Consider the following 23,826-nt stretch of genomic DNA (forward strand, 5'->3'; position numbering starts at 1 on the left):
GCTATACAGTAGATTACTGCACGGTCGGATATTAAACGGCTGTGTCACCGACTCATGCACTGCATTACAGTACAGCTGATAAAACACACGATTAAACAATGAGCCAATGGCACTTCATTGATTCAAGTGGCGTCGAGTAACTGAAGAGCCCCAATCATGCTTGATGTTGGTCATTCTCATACAAGGAACGCTAACCATATGAATGTTTAAAAATGTGACGAAGTTAAAATTAACAACAGTTATCTATTATGCAACCTTAATAAGGAAAGCATTGGGGAAGGCCTAAGTTCAGCAGTGGACGTCCTATGGCTGAGATGATGATGATGATGATGATGACGAATAAGTTATTTTACAGTTTTTGATGTAAATGAACAGAAGTGGCGTAAGAGGCGACAAACTCCTGTAGCACCGGACGGGCAGCAGCGTCTGCATGCGAAACCAAACAAAAAGCTGCGATCGCCAACCCGCCTGCCAAGCGTGGCGATTAGGGCAAAACCCTCCAGAATGGTATTACAAAAAATGATGATGTAAAGGAATTAAATGAACAGTGGGTCAACTTGCGACAACAGTGTGCAATGTGCATCTCGAATTATACTATAGTTCGAGATGTCACACTGTCGTCGCAAGAGGACGAGTGGTGATGAGAGTGTATGAATTGTTTGGTGACAGTATGACATTTTATGTTCCTACTATACTTGCTAGAAACCTGTAGAAAGGATTCCTACAAAACAATAAAATGTTTAAACAACATCTTTGTTAATGTCTCCTAATGATAAAACCAATTCCCAAACGATATGTTTTAATTTATATCACCAATTATCAAGGCCGTCAGCTCCAAGATGAAGATATATTTAAATATGAATGATTTGAGTGAAGTCACACAATTGGCTAACAGATTAAAAATTTTAATTAAATAAGCATCTGTGCCAAACTCCACGACTGACTTTCTGGTATTGTACTTTGTACAGCTGAGGTTCTAAACTTTTTGCTATTAATAATAGTTATAATCATAATATGTCTTTGTGTTTGAAGATACCAGAAAATGATATCATAATAAGCAACATGATTCAGTGATTGTTTAGAGAATTGGGACATGAAATTCTTCCTTATTTATCCGGCACTTATTTTCTGATATAAAGCCTTTGTTTTAAAAGCATACTCTGTACGGAAACGAAATGTAGGTCATCTGCTTTGCTGAATGTCTTTAAATGTATTGAAGGCTGAATTTTATTACGAGTATAAAGAGCTTTAAAAGACTACGACTTATCAGTGTGATGCTAGTCAACAGATATTTTAAGAAAAGCTGCTATACTGAAAATTTAACATCACGTTGGACACGTTTTATGTAAGAGGTAGGACGAACGATACGAACGAAACTTTAAAGTTGTGGATAACCAAAGAATCAGTCTTAATACCAATGTTAGGTAAAATCAGATCATGGATGGAGGAAGTGAAAACATAACAATGACAAAACTCTTCTAGGCTGCACCATCTTATTTTAACTTTAACTTTAACAAACGTCAAAAATCTGACAAGCTCCATACAAAATACACCGGATAGCGTTACAGTCGGTTAAAGTTAGGTGGTGCAACTCAGCCTAAGATTACCAATCCTTCTTTGGGCCATCTCACCCTCTTAGATTGAGAACCGCTGCGAGTATCAGATGTTTCTTCCGAAATATTAATTTATCTGTCCACAAACTTAAATTAAACGCCACCTCTCACTAGAGCGAAATGTTTGATGAAACCGGTGAAATATTGTTGTTTGCTATAGCAAAAAGATATATCCGGATATTACTTTAGTATTGGACGTCGCGTTCTGTGTCAAATGAATGATTTATTATGGACGGCGCGGACGTTCAATGAGCACTATTGTTTTTCTTTTTTATGGATTCTGTAACAGCTTTTATGTAAAGTTCTCTAGCAGTGTTAATTTGTGATGTTGGTGAACTTCTGTATGATATAGTGGTACTGATAAAATTACCGTTTTTATGCAGAATTAATGGCATATTGAAAATAGTTCTGAAGTCATGAATGTGTAAGTTTTCGACAATATCATAGGGAAGCTCCCAGTATTATGCAAGGTTTAGTAGGTACGATATGTATGTTTAGATATAAGTAAGTATTTACATATAAGGTTAAATAGTTCTGAGAAATAATCAAGAAGAATACCAATAAAGCTTTGTGGTAAATTCGTACACACATGACTAATGTAAGGTGCGTTTACGCAGAATAGCTCAACTTTACTGCGTATTAATATATTTAGAGCATTACGAATTAAAGCAAATAATAGAGATGTGACATTTGACAGGTTCCTGTTAAGCTTTAGAGGCCGATTTTTATGTGTTTTATATAAGTTTGAAGCGAAGAGCAAACAGCGCGTGTGTAATCTTAGGCCCGCCATACTTGGACAGCTTGAAGCAGCTAGTATCCGACAGCTTCAAGCTGCGACTTCATAACAAACTACTATACACTACGTACACACATACACGGAACCGCTCGAGCAGTCAACTGTTTCCGTAGTTTGCTATGCAGTCGCAGCTTGAAGCTGCCGACACTAACTGCTTCAAGTTGTCCGTGTATAGCAGGCCTAAGTGCTTTTAAAGACACAAAAGTGTAACAAAACTGTTCAGTCGGCACAACATGGATGGAAATCGACATAATAGCGAATGCATTCACGGTGCATCAATCAAAAATGCACCGGGCAAGCATTTAATGCCACTCGATTAATAGCCTTAAACGGCAATTTTATCAGATTGGTTTCATTCGCTTCTTGATTGCTAACCTTGCTTGCCGATCTGTTGTGTACATACCATGATGACGCCATGAGATGGCACGTGAATTGCAAGTCAATAGGGACCATCGTTATGATGATTACGAAAAGCATTTTTTTTATCATGTTATGCCAATTTTTCTGTAGTAAATCCTATATCAGCTTATAAAGTCTGTGAATCAGAGTTATGTCCTCGAAGAAAGAAACAGGTGAAAGTGCCAAATCTACCGACTATGAAGGTGCCTAGGAAAAGGTCGTGCGACATTCGGTTTGGGAATTAAATGTCAATGACATAAATGAAAGACGCATAACTAACGAGAGTTATGAGTGCCAATCAAAAGTTTATCATCAACATGCATCTGCAATGTGCATTTGTATACAGGGTGTTAGGTAAATGGGTATATGAGCCGACACTAGCCCATGTTAACATGGGCATATAAATGGTATGGTGAAGTGAGTTTGATATCATCATTTAATTTTTTTAAATTTTCATACAAAATAAATTTTATAGAATCCGATTGTATAAAAATTTAAATAATTAAAATGAAGATATCAATTTTCTGACTTCACCATACCATTTGTATGCCCATGTTAACATGGGCTAGTGTCGGCTCATATACCCATTTACCTCACACCCTGTATATCTGAATGTTATTTATTTAAAACCTTAATTACTTACAATAATTGCGGTATAAAAGGCGAAGCTACAAGTGGCATTCTCTACAGCGGCGGGTATGCAACTCAATGCATTTTTACCACCGAAAAAAAAAGGTGTACCTATATTGCGAAAAGTACTTGAAAATGGGTTTTATTCGTATGCAACAGAAAAAAGTTGAGAAAAAGATACCTTGCTCATTTGATATGCAGTTAGTTAATCCAGCGAATGAAAGATGAAACCAAAACAAATAATGTGGGTTGTTAATCTTCCTTATTGTTTTATGAGATCTGATACGTGTTGCTGAAAGAGTCTGTATGATATGATATCATTAGAGGAAAATTAAGGCAGCGGGAAGCGGGAAGTCCTGTAGATATTAACTCATTCATCGTATTGGTGAACTCACCATTTAGGTATTTCTTTATTCTAGGCTTTTAAGTGCGAGTAATATAAGAACACATTGTTTTAAAATTAATTATATTATGTACTAGCGGCCGCCCGCGACTTCGTACGCGTGAATCCCGTTTTTCACGCTAATTCCCGTTCCCGTGGGAATTTCGAGAATTCCTTTCTTAGTGCACCTCTACGGTACCTAAGCTACGTCCCTTCCAAATTTCAAGTGCCTACGTTTAGCCGTTTAGGCTGTGCGTTGATCTGTCAGTCAGTCAGTCAGTTTCTCCTTTTATATATTTAGATTTTCCTCGTGGGAACAAAATTAAATTAATCTTAATAATAGGTATGATGTGCGAGCGAGTTCAATTTTAGCTGCCGATTGTCTTCAGGTTTTTGTGTAGCAGATCGTAAATTATATAAAAAAGTACCTACTTAAGTAATTCTATAAAATTGATGTAATTCAGTTACGATGTCATTAAAGCAGTATTTCGACTATAATGTCGTACATAAAATTAAAGTAGTTGTTTTATATTAAACCGAGTGATGTGTGCTTCAATGACATTTGGAGGCGGCAATAGCCAACGGTATCATGCAGCATCGGTCTACCTATGTGAGGGTAGTTCGATCCCGTTGACCGCTGGACTATTGTGAACCCATTCTTAGCATAATAGGGGGATGTAGAGTTAACGGGTCTACTCTTCGGTATAAAAACTTTCTTGTTATAACTATTATTTCCCAAGCGGGAAGATTTATTATGCTTTATGTGACCCATGCAAGTTCATCATCATCACCATCATTTCAGCCACAGGACGTTCACAGCTGAACATAGGCCTCCCCCAAAGCAACAACTGGAGGAGGGGATTGGGGGTTACCTCAAAGCCGGATCTAACCTGAGGCGGAGCTGCGGACGAATGTCCGAGCTAGGACAATAACTCGCGGCTCCGTTTCTTTGGGCTCCGGTGGACACCGTGGGTAGGCCCCACCTTTAGTGAGCAGACGGGGAGCGTTCCACATAGCCCACTGGCCGTCCCTATCGCCCAGTGGGTATGCACAAAGCATTTCCTGACTTTAAAAAAAGGCCTCCCCCAAAGTGGCCTGCATTCATGCAAGTGTTGGTTTCGATTATAACACTTACCTTTAGGCATGTTGACTGATATAGTTTTCTGGTCCCGTTGGTATAACTGTCAGTTAGTTCCAGTCGCCCCCCATACAAACTGGTTCATCACATTTCACGAAACTTACACGCATTTAGTATGTAACCCTTATATTTACACTTCAACTAATCATATCGTTTCAATATCGTCTACCTATCGTAATTGACTATTCGTTTTTGGCGTTATATTTGGCTGAAAAATTAAATATTGAGAAAATGTTAATAAGTAAATAAAGAATCCAATTTTAAAAACCTTTTAGTTTTGTTTAATGTGATAATAAAATTTGACTTTAAAAATTGAGCTTGAAAATCCAGTTTTGCAATTTGGGTTAAAACTGGTCTAAAACAGACGACTAAGTTGGTTATTTTATACAAAAACAAATATCTAAAAGCATGCAATATACTTGGCAAATGCATAAAAATGGATTATTTTCTTTTTTGGATTAAACTTGAAATATTTTTAGTTCATGAACTTTTTTGACGTGTGTTTATTGTTTATCAATTTCTCACTTGAATAACATTGTCGCAGATGTTGGATATAACAGGTTTATTTATGTTATAGTAAAATGAAGTACCTAGCATTAATGCAAACCATAATAATAATATCATCCTTTTATTTTAACTGCTTTTTCCTGTGTTGTCTGTAAGGGGACCTAGCAATAAGACCACCTACATTGTGCCGATTCGATTTTGTATTTATTTTATTGTTGTTTGTTCTGTCTGACGTTTCATAAAGAGTACCTATCTATCTATTTCACCATCCAAACTACCCTTTTTTAGCTTAGCTCGCATACTTGACGTAGTTTTCTATAGTTGTGTCTGTATAGTACCTGCCTACACGAACACTACGGGAAACTGCGTAATCTATGCAAGCTAAACTATTACAAACATTACTATGAGGTCTCACAGTGCGCGTGGACGCACAGGGTGACACACGAACCAATCGCAGAGCTTTATTCAACGCTGTGCGTTCGATTTGCTGCTTCGCATAAGCAATCATCGTTTGTGAATACGGGCGTTAGCTTAGCTCTAAAACCCGCATCAGCCTCACAGCTCGTGAGCTTACCTCGAGGTTCAGTTAAGGTGCAATTTGACAATACTCGCACAAGTGTAAATTGTATCTGAGAATAGCACAAGACGTCCGTCCATTACCGGCCAATTGAGACAAAAGGATAATGTTTGGCCGCCGTGTCAAGGTCATCGCGTTTCATTATTTCAATTGGAAATAAAAATTGACACGCTAGATTTACGAGAGTGTTGCACTTGGTTTTAACTTCCTAAATCCTAAGTTATAGGAAGTCGTGGAATCCTTTGTCGATTAGGCCTTTTTCAGGTAGAAGTTTGCAAAAAGCTTTTTCAGATCTACGTATAAATTGAATCAATATCTACAGTTTTCATCTACTTACTCGTACATAGCCATGTATGGAATTGGAAATGTTGAAGATCTTTTATTTTAGGTGATAAAAGCTGTTGTGTGCCACCTTTTAAAACCACCCTTCAGCCCCAAAAACTTATTAGCGAAATATCTAGATAGACAACATCGTAAAATGACTAGTTTTTGTGATTAGTATTGAAAAAGCCAAAAACGACACGTCCTTTTAAGTATGTCAATTTAATTGTAATTTGGAATCGTGATAACATTTACAAGATTACTTCTTTGAAACCACGAGTCATCTTGCTGCATTCATCGTTGCATCTTTTTAAGTGGAAGAAACCTTGCTTGTTCTTCAAGTAGGTACATATTAGAGTAGGTATATTCTTACCAATGCTGTAACATTGTATAGTTCCTTAGGGACCCCCGATAAAGACCGACAGTTGACTGTCTAGGTCGGACAAGCGGGCGGAAGCGTGTAATACGCGTTATCTATGCGTTAAAATACAGGGTGTCCCAAAATTAGCACGTCACACTCACACTGGAGGTAGCTGAGTCTAAGACGCATCGAACAAGCTTAATATGTCCATAGAAAAGTTTCATAAGTTTTAAAATAACCAATATTTTATTTATTCATGTCCATAGAAAAGTTTGATGTGTTTTGAAATATGACTCATATTAGTTATTTTTAAAAATGGGTTAATATACTTGTTAGTTGCGTCTTAAGCTCTGGTGTCAGTGTGACGTGCAAATTTTGGGACAACCTGTATATACCACTGCCAACATTTGTAGGTTTGGATGTTTATTGCTTAATGACAGTATCATTGTGCTTTTTAACTGCGGTAGGTAAACCTTTAAGTGTCTAATTACCATTCGCAAAGTACCTGTATAGTGTATAGCTTTTGGCACGACCAAAGGTTACGTCAGTGTTCTTTTATTTACTGTATTACAGAGTTTTTAGATACTGTATTAATCTTTATACATGTTTGAATAAATATTCGATAATGCCACAAAAATTTAGATTTTTTTTGGGATATTTCATAAAGACCAAAGTTGTGTTTTCAAGATACTTAGATCAATGACATTAAGTAAAGCTCGCGTCATATTTAATCATAATTATTTAAAAGCTTTGGATGAGATGCCAAAGGCCCGGCCGTAATATCCAGAAGTATATCTTTTGTAGTTATTACGCTTTAATAACATAACTACGCGTTCTAGTTTATAGCTGTTCGGTTAATTTTAGCCTCTGCGAAAAAACAGTTGCCCAAAATGAATGTAAATATCGGCGAGTAACAGTACGAGTATACAAGTGGTACAAAAAGTGTATGTTTACAATGCCCCAACTGAGTCATGGACTCATGGCCTCATGACGATTTGTGGTTCGAATTTTTTGCTTTAACCGTAACAGAAACTAGGTATTCCTTTAATACAAGATTTGTTCATTGAGCCAATTGATGGATAAATCATTTTTGGTTAGTTCCACATTATTGTTTTGTTTACACGACCATTAANGTGCTTTTTAACTGCGGTAGGTAAACCTTTAAGTGTCTAATTACCATTCGCAAAGAACCTGTATAGTGTATAGCTTTTGGCACGACCAAAGGTTACGTCAGTGTTCTTTTATTTACTGTATTACAGAGTTTTTAGATACTGTATTAATCTTTATACATGTTTGAATAAATATTCGATAATGCCACAAAAATTTAGATTTTTTGGGATATTTCATAAAGACCAAAGTTGTATTTTCAAGATACTTAGATCAATGACATTAAGTAAAGCTCGCGTCATATTTAATCATAATTATTTAAAAGCTTTGGATGAGATGCCAAAAAATAAAACACATACACGGGTCCTGGGGGAAACGCTAGTTTCGACTAAATGCTACAACAGACAGTGTTGTCACTTTAATTATAATGTCAGCTTCTCATTCCCACTGGCCATAGAGTGAATCGTATCAATCAAATACATAGTTTGGATGTTATAGGATCTTTTCTGACGACCATTGGTGTCAATAAGTGAATTACGTAAATTAAAAAAATTGGAAGTGTTTTATAGTGTAAGTACTTTATGTAATACAGATTTTACTTCAAGTGTTGTTTACAAAAATGAATCCTTAAAACAAGTAGTTAGTTGAGTTTGGCTTAATAAAATGTTCGAGTAGACAATAACAAATCCAAAGGCCCGGCCGTAATATCCAGAAGTATATCTTTTGTAGTTATTACGCTCTTTAATAACATAACTACGCGTTCTAGTTTATAGCTGTTCGGTTAATTTTAGCCTCTGCGAAAAAACAGTTGCCCAAAATGAATGTAAATATCGGCGAGTAACAGTACGAGTATACAAGTGGTACAAAAAGTGTATGTTTACAATGCCCCAACTGAGTCATGGACTCATGGCCTCATGACGATTTGTGGTTCGAATTTTTTGCTTTAACCGTAACAGAAACTAGGTATTCCTTTAATACAAGATTTGTTCATTGAGCCAATTGATGGATAAATCATTTTTGGTTAGTTCCACATTATTGTTTTGTTTACACGACCATTAATTAATATGTTTGTCTCAATCAAATAACTGAGAACTCCGTGAACGTATTAAAATTTGTTAAAATCTTACTTGTATTAAACTATTAAATATCATTTGAAATTTTAATGAAGTAATAAGATTTATGCACTAGTAGACGATGGAAATTAAATTACCATAACTAGTTATAAGTACTTACTTCTACGAGTATATTTAACTAATTCCATGTTTTAAGGTATAATGAAGGAGTGTTGTCTTCATTTAACAGTTGCCGTGATAAAATAAAACTGACCAATGAAAGCACACTCGATTTTTAAATGTCAATATTTTATAGTACGAATAATTAGCGTTGCAAATTACTTATTTCTCTTAATCATCAAATTACTCTATTTCTTGGAATTGCGATGGTAATTAGTATAGAATGGTAGTAGACCGGTCACCTAGAAAAAAACAATTCCTCATTGCGTACATAAGAGTCTTAGAATTTTGCGATAAGGAGGTACGTTTTCCAATTAGTGTTTTGATTTTTCCACGGCTAAACAATTTTCGACGCATTGTTAAGATGATTTTCAACGCATGTTTCAGTTTCCACAATTTATTCTGAATAAGCTTTAGCGTGTAATTAACATAACGACAGACGTACAAATATAACTATTGTTATTCACACGACAGTATTATATTGTTATTTCGCCGGTTCCAGCAAGTCGTTTATAATAGCAAGACCAAAGGAGTTAAGAATAACGTACACAAAAGGATATACCACGAATATACGTATACGACCCCACAATAATTGTAAATGTGATCTGGTAGAAAGAGAACACCCAGGTCGAGTTCTTGAACGTTCAGTTTGATATAAATAGAACTGTTTACGTTCCAGATAAATTGTAACAAAGTCGTTGTTATGTGCAAATTGCAAAAGCTTATCGAATAATGTTTTATGCCCACACGCAAAACAATGTGCCCGTATTCGGTACTTACTTTCCCTGCTGGCAAGTCCACATGTGTACTTCACGACACTACGGAATATGTAATTACTGAATCTCGTGCAACACATTTCGAACGCACGCGAACGCACCAACACACTGGGCTTAACTTGATGTCATTTTCAAGAGAGTGCGGCGCGAGCGACTGCTAGCACAACACGACTGATACACGCACATAGCACAACACAATTGACGGCTGGGTGGGCTTCAGCCACGGTACAGCGCCCCCGAAAATATGCACTATGATCTCGTACAATACACAGTACACAATACTGATCGTGTCAGCACTCGAACATGCACTGATATTTTATCCTCGTCCAGGCCAATTAATGTCAATGACTGACGAAACAGAAGCAGATCAGCGGTGTTTCTCACCCAATAATTGCTACTTTGGTGTATGGTAGCATGTTGGGTTGTTTACCAGCTGCTACAACCGGGAGCGGCGAGGAGCGAGTACGTTGTAGGAACGTACTACTAGTGCATATCACGTTGCCGTCACTAAAGCTTGGTACGGTATCGGTATCGATACGCATTCCGATGCATTTACTAACGCGTCGCGAATGTGTGTGAGTGGCCAGGATTTGTTACTGCTTACGAATGGAAACTTTAACTGGTGTGACATTGACACATTTATCTCGTTTTTCGATTAATTCGCTGATTCACTCTTGTGGGTGGCATTTGTTAAGTTTATCTCGAAGTGATAAACTTAAAAGGCAATTTATTGACTTGGCTAACTCAATACAATGATAATTAAATGTGAAATTAAATTAAGTAATTAGAAAAAAATAATTAGTTATCAATAAAAAAAGACAGAAATAAGAACAGTTTTTTAAAAAACACAATAGTCGGCTAAAAAGTAAAAAAAAGCTTTTAAAAAAACAAGAATTTAAAATATTAAGTAACCCACTTACCATAGCTTAGCTATAGCGTAGTAAACCCATTGCCACAAACAAAATTGACAACGTCGCACTCACTAGTAACACCGGTACAAAGTGACGAGAAATGAAAGCGCACTTTCGAAAGAAGCCGCGCTAAATTATGTCTAGCTGACAGGAGAATGATGTTTGGCCGAATGTCAGGGGTCGTTATGACGATTGACGATACTACATCACTATATAAACTTTTTCCTCATTTTTTTGACGATATTGACGTAGGGGTATCGGAACTTTTCTGGGTATTCGTGAGTTCATTCACGATACCTACCGGATGGTGGTAACCATTGGCAGTGAGTGGTGACTGCGCATTAGTTGCAGGTAAAAGACAAGGGATAGTACCGAAAAAAATATTCAAATAATACGAACTTTACCAAATAAGAACGATAAAAAAATCTTAGGATACTTTTAAGTAAATTCTAATATAAAGTTAATAAAGATATTTGCTTAATGATATTGGTTGCTCATTGCTTTTATTCTCTCTCGAGAATGAAAAATTAAGTTTTTCAATAATCCAACGGATATCTAGAATTTTTGACTTAAGATAGGGAAAATGGCTGTTTTTCAGAATTGAAATGGTGCGATTAGAGTTTACATATTTTTATCCTTATCATAGGTATTTTTTGTGCAAAAATTTGACATTAACTAATAGAATAGCAAAAAACCTACTTAATATACTTAGTTAGTCATACTACGGAAAAAAGTATATTATACAATATTATTTCTAACAGGGGAATACCGAGGCGGAATTCAAAAGGTTATTTTATTGGTCAGTGAACTTCAGCCAGATAGCTGACCATAAATGACTACTAAAGTTTCTTTTTCAGGCAATTAATTGCAATAATAACTAGAGCTCTAAAATAAAAAACTAGAGAATAAAAAGAAACAACCGTAATATTTTCATTCCGCCATTGTTATATTGTGATTCAGTTCATTGCAGTTGTAACTATGATCTATTGTTCAGATTTTACAACAACAATACATGGACTCGCATTGTCGTCGGGGATTAATGCGAAATGTTATGTGTATACGATTAATACACGCCGGTGTTGATATAACTGGTACCGGTGTATAAACCTGATGGGAAAAGTTGATAATATCGTGGTTTTTGTTTTAATTAGGTATAGTTGAGTAAATTAACCNTTAAATAGATTTGTATTAAAGGAACAAAAAAAAATATCTTAGAAAAGTTCTCTCATCCATCTTGCCTAAACATGAAAATTTGACATTTATTTCAAAGTTAAGATTAAACTTTAGGCTCAACAGGTCAATAATATGGGAAATCCCTAACCTTAAATAAGTTAATTAATAAAATAGGACGTCATTTAAAAAATCATCTAATTACCATTCGGCAGCATTAAAGTTGGAGACTTCAGGAAATTTAGAAGCCAACCGCATGGAAAAAGATATCTCACTTTACCCAAGGGAAATCGTGCTCATGCGTACGTTGGTACAATGAAATTTAAATGATAAAAAGAAATTACTTTTGCTGGAAAGCTATTTTTATGACGGGCCTTTTGTTATTTATTGCCCAACTCTTGTTAAATTGTAATGAAATGCCCGAAATGATTTACATTTAACTGCTATAGTGCCAGTGATTATTGCGTTTAACCATTTCCATGCATAATTTATTTCTTTCCCTGTCAAACTTAACGCTTACTACCCATTCTTTTTCATTCTTATTGGATTTCCCGCAATACAGTATCAATATTTGTATTTGGAATTCCTTTTAATTCAAACATAATAATAATAATAATTTGAACATAACTTCAAAGCTCAAAAGAGTGAAAATTTCTTAGCAGATCTTTTGTTGCTTATTTTTTGGTCTTCATACGGCACTTTAGAGGTTTGATAAAAGTAAGTGAACTAAAAATATGACACCATTAAATTTATGTAAGCAAATAGAGACTAAGTAATAGAATAAGTAAGTAACTGATGTATTCGTAATTTGAAATAACAATAATTACCGTAGACATGCTCATTTACGTGTACATAACGCGAACAACTCTGTCATGGCATAATGAGCCTCATTTGTATCACTCCGAGGGACCAATTTGACACCAAAGGAAAGCTCTGTCTTAATTTAATTGCTCTATTAATCAACACGAGCTTGTTTAACGAATTTATATTAAAAGGTCTTATTACTTGAATACACCTTAATTTGGATTCTATTGAATTAGACAAAATAAAAACTGCGAAAATATATTTCTGTTAAAGAACATTTTATGCGGACTAAGAAAAATATTTTAAACAAAAACTTTCAGAACGAAACAGCAAACAGTCTTAATTTTCTTACTTAGGTTATTGCACTGTGATGTCACTATTTCATAAGACAGGAAAACTTCACAAAAACAACGACCTTTTCGTTGTCTAGACAAAACAAGGTCAGGGGTGCCATTTCATTTTATGCATAGCAATCTCCTCGAAAGTATTGAACGTGGGAAATTGCGGGACACGCATGTTTATCTGCTAACTGGACTAATAAAAACGAAAGCATATTTAGTTTGTTACCTAATTAAGCCTACGGAGTCGTAAAACAATATTATTCCGTTGCGGCTTGGTAACAAACTACCTTTCAGCTGGTTAGTGTTTTCAAGTAGCTCTAGTGTAGTAGAAAAGGAATGTACAAGTGCAATATTGAGAAGACTCTAAATTAAAAGATAGGCTATTCGTTTCTTATAACATTTGAGTACTTACTCGTACATCTACCATGATTAAATTTTATAAAAAAGCAATTCACTTGTACAGAACTTATGTACGTCAAATTGTACATAAAGTTCGTTACACTGGCCCCTGCACACTCAAATTATACTGTAGTTACCTCAATCTTCTGTCATGTCATGATGCTATAAAGTCCACTTAACCGTAACAGGACATCGCCACTTATCCACGAAACATATTTTATATAGTTATTTATACGTTGGACTGAAAATAACTTAATCTGAATCAGTTGAAGGGTACAGACAGATCATTATCGATCCTGTGAGAGCTTTTGAGGGGGGAGGCCTTCATAACGTAGTGACTTATTATTGTTTCAAGATATTTTTCTTTATTTTTCTTAAACCTAAACTTGGGCACCTTTCCCTAAGAGAGCGATTTGAATGAAATTTTTATTTATAAAGCTTGTAGGTACTTATACAGGGTGTTAGGTAAATGGGTATATGAGCCGACACTAGCTCATGTTAACATGGGCATATAAATGGTATGGTGAAGTCAGAAATTTGATATCATCATTTTTTTATTTTCATACAAAATAAATTTTATAAAATACGATTTCTATGAAAAATAAAATAATTAAAATGAAGATATCAATTTTCTGACTTCACCATACCATTTATATGACCATGTTAACATGGGCTAGTGTCGGCTCATATACCTATTTACCTAACACCCTGTATATTTTAATTTTTACTTTTATTAGTTTAGATATAGTTTAGTTTAGAACTAACATTACTAGGCTATTTATTGTAGGGACTTTTTGATATCGTGATTACGATCGCCTATCACTCGTACATTATGTAAGTACGAGTAGGTACGTATATAGAATTAGTATTGATGTTTTGCTGCCCCTTGTCATATCATATTTTTAGCATATTAGAGCTTTTTTGGCATTAATAATAGTACAAGTTAATTATACTCATGGATTTAAAGACCTACTTTATTTTTCTCTCTCTTTAATTCCAAATAGCGATTCAGCGATTTGTCAATCCACTTTCGGATTAAGAGTCCGCTTATATCGTCGTATAATAATTTCTCGGCCATTGACTCCTTTGTCAAATAATGTGGTTATACTAACTTACTTTATGTATTGTGCTACTACATTGACTCGATCCACTTTCAATCAAGCGGGGTGTTTGCGCTAAGCTGTGTCAACGTGGTCTAATGCCGCTCTTGTTTGCTCAGGCTTCGGCTACTAATTACTGCAAGCCACTGGCCAGAAAGTTAATTGTAATACAGTATAGTGAACCGAGCAATACAAAATTCGTTCTGGCGTACTTGATTCGTTCTGAATTTAACTTTGACTTTAAAATGAAAACGACTATGCCTAAAGATATGAAAATTCACTGCGTAATTGCTTCTTATTTTGTTTCTTAACTTCTCTTTGGCTTTCAGTACGCTTTTGATTTTTAGATAGGTAAATGAATATTGACCTAAGAAAAAAAACAGCAACGAAACTGAAACCCATTCAGATGAAAAATAATAGGCATCAATCATTCCATGATTTAACTCAATTTGAAATAGTCTCTCTCTTTTTGCTCAATCAGGAGCAAAAGAGAGGTTCTGTTAACAGTATAGTGAGTAATTTAACAAAATTGCCTTCAATGTTTGCCAAATGAGTGTGATCGTTAAAATACAAGGTAGAGGTTGTAAGAAGTCGTTTTGCTCAACTCTGACGTTAACAGAGACGATCTTATTGAATAGTTGTTTTTAATACTCGTCCAACTCTTCAGTCCGCTGGATAATTTGCCTAAACCAGTAACATTGACAGCCTCTTTGACTCATTGTGTATAGTTAATTTAGCCACGCTCGTCATTCGACACGTATTACAAAAATATGAAAAGGCAGACGTTTAACACGGACCAATAAAAACACCGTATCAAATACTATCAAGCGATTCCAGCGCTTAAAACTTGCGGATAAGTTACAGTTTTGTATAAGTTTTTTTGCAAAATTTTACGAAATAATGTAGTTAAGTGGTAGAATTACTAAATTTTGGACTCAATTTGCATTGATTTTATGTTTATTTAGAACAGATGTATGTAATAATGCATGACGGAAATGGGAGGTGGCTCGTGACCTCAGGCCGTAGCTCGATTGTGATCCCGTCACTTAGTCTATAAATAGACTAATGTTTGCAATTTTCAAATAAATGCGAATCGCTCTCGATGGTTTCCTAATTCGATAATTGACTCGCTGCTTTTATTAAACCGTGATTACACGAACAATTTGTTTTATGATCGAAGCACATAAAGTAGCGGGCAATAGTTTTGTTTTGATGTTTGTTGGCACAGCAGCCAGCACATCAGACTATAATATACTTACCTATTTTTGTTGCAAAATTGTACCTATTACAACTGCATAAGATATCACCGCTTTCAGTTTCATGTGTTTATACAGGTTGTCCCAAAAAATAACTAACTCGAAAACTATAAAAAAATCGTGGAACATACATGAGAGTGATTCGGATAGCACTAATGATGCTCTTCCTCTGGGCTTCGGCTTGACACATTTTTTTGGGACACCCTGTATACACTACACATGTGTGTACATGTCCTTACCAAAAGATCATCGATAAATATACTAAATGAACTCTTTACAACTATTTAGACTGATATATCATCAAATTGCTATCATTAAAAACTTCCTTATGAATTTTAAATTTAAATTGGCATCCACAAACCTTGAGAAGTAATGCACTGTCGGTCTTCCGGACGATTACCTCAGAGATAAACATACTAACTAATACCTAATACATAAAATTCTCATAAAATTAAATAGTGCAACTTAGTACGTACATTCTCTTATGTGCACACACATCGTGACTACATACTTTGTTGTTTATGACAAATATAAAAGTGAGTCATTACTTGGTAAGTTTTCAGAAGCATTATGAGAAATTGCTACCGAAGTTAAGATTTTGGGGCTGAAAAATCTGAGCTTAGAATGTAAAGCTCAACTGTAAAGTACTCTAGCAATTTTACATACATCATCATAGCTTATATGGTCAGTGGGCAGAGTTATGCTCTCTTTCCTCGAAGGTTGTAGTTTCGATTTTCGGTTTTATTCCCAGTTTGGTTAGTGCGTTACTAATTGATTATCCAAATAAGTTTCTGAAAGACGATTCGATTAGACGTCATGGCAGCTCATAAAAATAAAAAGCTCTTACGCCAGGTTTATTTGAAATAGATTTTAACAGTTGATACAGTACAGAAGAAGAAACCGCTACGAAACTATATCTAAACATTGCCTGAAAAAAAAGGAAAGGCCCTTATTGTGTCAAAATCAGCTGTACGTTTAAGTTTCACATTCTATCAAAGTCCACTTTTGCATGCCGTGGCAGCCTGTAATTAAGATAGCACCTAGTCCTAAGACAAAATTATGTATGTAAACCCCTTTGCTTGAATTTGTGTCTGTCTTGTTGGTTGTCCTAATTAAATAAATATATAATAAATATAATATATTAAGTTTGACGTTTTTAAAGTTTTTTTTAGTGTATAAAGATATTTGTGCAAGATAAGTAGGGACAGGGACTAAAGTAAGGTAGCGTTTGCGGTAATATCAAACGAGGAATTAAAACCTAAAATTGATAATCAATTGGTTGATTGAGCAATTGGCCAAGAATTCGGAACGATCACCATCATAGTACGGTACTACGATTACAGTTAAAAGTACTCGCTTTTTTAATTTTAAAGGAAGTCCGTCCACCAACCTTGCTGCGCCGGCGCAGCGGCCATGGCCTTTAGCGTTTTTGTTCATGGCGTCGTGGGAATGACCGCGTGTTTCGGCTGTCATACTTTGGACAGAAAGTGGAAGGTATATTTAGAAGTCCCGTTTGTGTATGACTCAATCATAAACGCTGATTTGATTGCGAGAAATGTCAGTCCGAAGACAAGGTACTAGTAGTACAGACAGCAGCACAGTCTGAATACGGTGGTATTTTCGTAGCTGTAAAAGGTTCTGTCGGTCTCTCCTACTAGGTGGACCGACGATCTCGTAAAGGTCGCGGGAAGAGCCTGGATGCGGGCAGCGCAGGACCGTGCATTGTGGAAAACCTTGGAGGAGGCCTTTGTCCAGCAGTGGACGTCATTTGGCTGAAACGAACGAAAAGGTTCTGTTTTGCAACAATAAATACTTAATATGCACCTACTTTGAGCAAAGGCATGCGCACTTTTGAGTTTTCAAATTAAGTTTTTTTAATATTGAATGGGTTAGTTAGGTACTCGAATTTATTACAATGTCTTTCGAAGGGGGGAACCAATATAAAGCATACCTACTATAAATAGTAGAGCTGATACTTTCATAAAGACAGCAACTGAAATTATTTGTGCTGTCGCAGGAATTTATGCAGGCAAATAAAATTTTAAAGCGACCATTTGCGATTTTGATCTCTATTTTGGCCTCTAATAGCTTTATTGCGAAATTTTAAATCAAGCCTACTGTACTAACCTGTATTGTGCTTAAAGCCTGTTTTCGGAAGGAAATGGCCTTGACTTATAAACATGGGGCAATATATTGGTCAGATATATATCTTCTCGGAATGAATGACTTATGAAAGGTGTGCCGGTTTGGACAGGCTAAAATTATGTAACATAAACGTGATAGATTTACGAATGAGGTAAATGCTTGTTTTAAATGAATAAAAGTTTATTTTTGTGCCAGAAAAGTACCAATTGATTTGAGACTGTAATTTAGGATCGAGTGAAGAGTTAAAGGAATGTCTGCGTAATTATTTTATTTTATTTATATTTGGGAAACAAACAATTTTGATATACAGACAAAAAAATATATTTATAAAACAAAATAATGAAATTATCTCTATATTGCTAATATTAAACTAGTTTCAATATATATTTTGATAACTTCATACGTAGCTTATTTTACGAAAGTGAATTAAATATAGTATGATTAAAATCAAACATACTCGATGTCTAAAAAAACCAATCGTTACGTATAAATCTACATAGCAAACAATTTTTATGTATTCCATATAAAAATCATACAAATGCAAATGAAATCTGATCTGCCAATACGGCTGCCATAAAAACAGAAGCGAATCGCCGTAAAGGTTGTTAATATTGGAGGTAAGCTGAAGTCTGGGGTATTACCATAAATTATTTAGCGAAACTAATGGCCGGGACCGCGGTCTCAGTGTGGAATACCAATCGGCCACTCTCGTGGACGGAGAGTTATGGCTTTGTTAACAGAATCCACCCTGGTTCACCTGCTGACCTGATTCCACATCTGCACTGAGCTGCTGAATATTTAAACGCACCTGTATCTATTAGCTGTAGTGCCCGTAAATTTTCAGTTGTCAGTTTGTGCATGACCTTGAAGGAATTTATCGCTAACCATGTTCTGCCCCCTGGACAAGTGCCCGTAAATTTTCAGTTGTCATAGACGTTTGCGCATAACTTTGAAGGAATTTATCGCTTACCATGTTCTGCCCCCTGGACAAAGTTACAAGGTTACCAGGGGTGCCTGGACAAAGTTACAAACGTGACAGTAATATCGAAATCGCTTCGATTCGTGAATCGAATTTCGCAAGATGAATCGATGTGTCTAATCACCTGAAAATTTTGCTAAATGTCAGTTACGTCAGTTAGAGAGGCAAGCGACGAATTTTGCAATTAAAACTGCCTTGTACTCGTATGTTACTTTGTTTAAATGTAAGAAGAATGCTATGTATTTCGCTCTATTTTGTTTTTTTTAATGTAAAATAGAATTTCAATATACCCACGGCTTCCCTTGCTTGTATTTAGTTCGATAAAAGTAGGCTAATTTAATTCAATGTGATATGAGCAAAAAATCTTTACCTTTCTTCATTACGGTATTAAAATCATTGTCTTTTGACATTCCCATAAATAATCTGCCATTATCAAATATAAATCTAGAGCCTTAGATTAATAAAGCCTGAAGTAAACATACGTAAGAAATTCATTTTGTACCCTTATGTAACCAGATATAGTACTAGGGTATTTAAACAGTGTAGAGGGTTGCCCCATTTACATTTAAAATATTCAAGCACTGATTTACTATTCATCTCTAGTTGTGTCTGGGTAATATCAATTTTATTTACCCAAAACCCTGGGCCACAAATGTTTATGTATGAAGCGTTTTCACGAAGTTGGATATCTTTTTTACACTGGTTGTCGAAATATTTGTACGAAGGTCAAACTTAGTCTGGACTTGACAAGATAATCTTATTTGTTTTACATGAGCCACTTAGTTCGGGCTTGAGGAGGGTAAGGCAATTATATCAAATTGACATAAGCCTTATAGTTGAGATGTTTGGGGATATCCGGTTGGATAGATCAAACTATGGATTTCTATGGTATATAAGTTATTTGATAGATATGGCACAAACCAACTGGTAGGCCATCCTCACCCATCAAGCGAATGTCATCATTTAAGGTTTATTAATTTAAATTTTACAATATTGAACAGGAGTTGTAGAGGACGGAAACTATATGTAGAGTATTTGGGTACCTTTTCAGCAAGAGAATACTTATAATCGTTTGGGAATTTTCATGTTAATGTTTTAATAAGTAATTTAAGAGAGTGGAGGCCGCGTACCGGAAACCGCAGCGTGGGACGTCCACCCACAAGGTGGACCGACGACATCATAAAGGTATCAGGAAAGCGCTGGACGCAGCCCGCTACCAACCGGGTAACATGGAAAGCATTGGGGGAGGCCTATGTTCAGCAGTGGACGTCCTATGGCTGAGATGATGATGATGATGATGATTAATTAAGTAAGTATCTACTTAATACATTTTAAGCGAAAGGACTTTTGCAAAAGGGGTAGAAACAACGTAGGTAACTTGATTTTATGTCTTAGAAATGACTAAAATAATCACCCTAGTTAATGTCCCTAACTATTGCGTATCCTAAACTCAAAATCGATTACGTAAGTAAATTAATTGAAGTTCACAAGTGGTTAATGTAGCCGTCGTTAACCCTTAAACATTGTAAATCCGGAGCTATGCTGGTGGCTTGCGGTCAGGGATCGATAGCACCCGCCAAACTTATGGCCCTGGTTACCAATACATAGGAAATATAGCATTTATTTCAATTTAAGGGCCAAGATATAAAATATGCCAACAGGGCTGACGTAACAAAAATATAAGTATTATTTACCTAGTTAGATGTAGGTAGTTAATTCGATGTGTTGCCTCTTTTTTATAAGTACTTATAGAATTTCTGCTTGATTGGCAGTAGGTACCTAAATATTTAACAATTTGATTTTCCTGTGCGTAAGATTTGAAAAAATATAATCTTAGTTGTCACTAAAATAACTTAGAGCATTATGTCTTGTATAGACTTTCATGGTCACTAAGCAAATGTTGAGTAATTTTCTGTTTTCATTCAGAAACAATAGTTTGACGTTGGTTAGAAGTTTTAGAAGATATTTCCTAAAAAGTACTAATAAGTACATAAACAAATGTATTATATTATGTATATATATTAAAAGGCTTAGCTACTCTACCTCTATTTGCAAGAGATAACATTATCATAATATATCGAACTCTGAACTCCACCATGTTTTACATAAGTGCTTGTTTACAAACAAAGTAATAACAATAAAACTAAGTTAAGGAAATTACTTATCTCCATCTGTATTACTGATATGATAACAACTTAGCTGTGACATTTCAATATCAATCATGTAATGACATGTTTAATGCAATTATAGAGATGGATACATAGATCTATGTATTTTTAAGTTTACAACAATTACTGTAAATTTTGTATCAGTGGTAATCATTAATACATAGCATACTAGGAAAAGTGCTTTTTAAAAATCCTATTTGCAAAAATAAATGAGTTTTATGAGAGTTTATGACTTTTTTTTTACAATAAAAATAATTTTAATGCAGTTTTCAGCAATAGATAGAGTGTTTCAAAAGGAAGGTTTAAAATATTACAAATTCAATGCCCTCGTGCGAAGCCGGGGCGGGTCGCTAGTTTAATGTATTTCAGATTTAATCTTACAGGAATTTACAAAATACGTTTTACAACTAAGTAGGCAGTTGCCTGCTATACAAAACTAATAATAATTTAGAAGGATCTTTCTTCTTTGTAAAGCGAGTCAATGCTCTAGTACTATTATTATTCTATTTACGTACCCATTTGTATGGGCTTAGACAATATAAACTGTCGGAGGCAAAGGTCGCTTGTCTTTGTCATTGGGTTCAGAGGCGAGTGAGACGGCTGTATGCAAATGAAAGATTGGCAAAGATTGAAGTGCAATGCTCAAACGGCTTTGAATGCAGCATATTTATTTTATTTTCTTTAGTGGAATTGTTATTTTAGCAGCGCCTGATATGTTTTTATGTGTTTACCTAAAATCTAAATACATATTATAGTAATCGAAAAAAAAAAGTATTTTTTATGTTTGTAGAGATGTATTAAAAAAAGCCTTTATTATTATTTTTTATTACAAGGTGAAACAATGTTAAGTCCTTAAAATAAATTTATTTATTTATTTATTTATTTATTTATTTATTGATAAAGATCTACCAACAACACAACTTTACATAAACAAGTAATGCATGCTATGATGACAAGACCAAAAGATGTGTCTTTATAGGTAAATACAGCTTACATACAAAATAAAAACTTGACGACCGAAAGTACAATACTAAACATAAAATTATATTGGAGTTAAGATATTAGCATAATAATAGAATAAATCTTGTTATATAACAGGTTAAAATGGTATTTCAGAATATTTCAGGCCGTCTACGCGCACCTACGTAGATTTATTCTTTATTCTTAAGTTTGTAACGCCATAGGATTTACCTAAAATATCTGGCAATATCTCTTCGGTCGCGACGAAGAAAATTAAGGCTTTCATCCAAACTAATTGCCGTTTCCAAGCTTACAACGAAAACAAAATGGCATATTGTCAGCGCAAGATCAAGGTTGGTTTACGAATTCACAATGAAAATTCGTAAAATACATTAACCAAACTCGACTCTACTCGTAGTATGGACAATGTCACATCGCACGTAATGTCACAGTCTCACCGACAATACTGTAATACTGTGACAATGTGGCGGCGCTGGCGTCAGTTGTCACACGGAACGAAATGTATCAGTCTGCATTCTCCACGACTGTCATACAATTTGCAACATAATGACGGTAGTTTACTCCGAAAGACGACATGCGCGAATCGAGCGTTGAAAAATGTGAGCTTGTGATTTAGTGAAATAAATGGCGAATATTTAAATGTCACAATATGAAGGTAACACAAACTATTCTTATGTAGAGCTTTACGTCGACGCTGACATCATAAGGTTTGATAAAAAGCATTTTTTATCCTTTATTTTATTTAAGTAAGAATTAACACGTCATTAAAATGGAAGTAATTCATTTGTTTTTGTTGTTGAAGCATGACGCAGAACTGGACACACTTATGTTGTCAATTGTATACGAATCCGCTTGTAGAAAAGAAGAGCCACTTCAGCAAAATGATTAATGTCACAATCGATGTAGGTACAAGTATAATGTATACGTAATATCTGAGTAAGTATTTATGTTATGCTAAATTCCGTATTCATCCTCGGAAAACAGATCGTTATTCTTTATAACCACTTAAGAATGGAGGAATGAAGGCCCATGAATAAAGAATTTATTCTCATACTAAGCAGGGTAAATAATAACATATTTCTTGATTGAATGGATACCTTTATCTACCTACTGTACCTACGTATAGTAAAACTCTTAAAAATGCGGTGAATTGAAAAATCCGAGTAAGAGAGAGTCTCATGTACATTTCTCAGATCCTTGAAGCTCAAAATAACCTATTCCATATGCTTTGAGATAACATAGGTAATTAATGCTTACGTACAAGAGACCTGAGTGTGTAGTATGTAAATTCCCTTTGAGTCCAAAAATACAACCCACATTTCATACTTTTGACATTTTCTGCGAAAAAAGCTTGCGGAGTGACGTTTCAGAGTGCTGCGGAGATCTATTTGAATAAAGACGTTTTAATTTCCAAAAATCTGGATTTCTGCGGAATGTGTCAGCATTTTTAGGACTCAATTCCAGATATTCCGAAATCTGGTTTAAATGAAGCAAAGGGACATCTCCATTCGTTATCTAGGTAGGTACATTACTTGTCAAAATTATGTTTATGAGTCTAACATCCTCTATTCATTTTTTTTTTGGGTGCAAGTATTTATTTTTAGTAAACAATAACAAACTAAATTTGTACAGGTAATTTACAAACTTAAAAACTATACTATATACAAAAAAAATACAATATTTACAAAAAAGGAAAATAAAAGTTAAATTAAAAAAGTATCCCTATCCCCAGA

At 35.1% G+C, this 23,826-nt stretch overlaps 1 protein-coding gene across 12 annotated transcripts in view; it reads right to left on the reverse strand.

Annotated features, from left to right (window-relative positions):
- Ih (hyperpolarization activated cyclic nucleotide gated potassium channel Ih) overlaps positions 1-23,826 on the reverse strand; it is a 99,011-nt gene that overhangs the window by 57,813 nt on the left and 17,372 nt on the right. The window contains exon 2 of one of the 12 annotated variants that reach the window (XM_028303361.1): positions 4,956-5,166. The exons of 10 other annotated variants lie outside the window; for them this stretch is intronic. In XM_028303361.1, coding sequence (XP_028159162.1) covers positions 4,956-4,965 — 10 coding nt within the window. In that variant the 5' untranslated portion in view covers positions 4,966-5,166. Of the gene's footprint in view, positions 1-4,955; positions 5,167-9,843; positions 10,444-23,826 lie in introns of those variants that run through there. One more of the 12 variants, XM_028303360.1, reaches the window with a different exon arrangement.

This window comes from Ostrinia furnacalis, unplaced genomic scaffold (assembly GCF_004193835.3).
Source record: "Ostrinia furnacalis isolate ACB-3 unplaced genomic scaffold, ASM419383v2 OfSCF1233, whole genome shotgun sequence".
In the NCBI taxonomy this organism is placed as follows: Eukaryota; Metazoa; Arthropoda; class Insecta; order Lepidoptera; family Crambidae; genus Ostrinia; species Ostrinia furnacalis.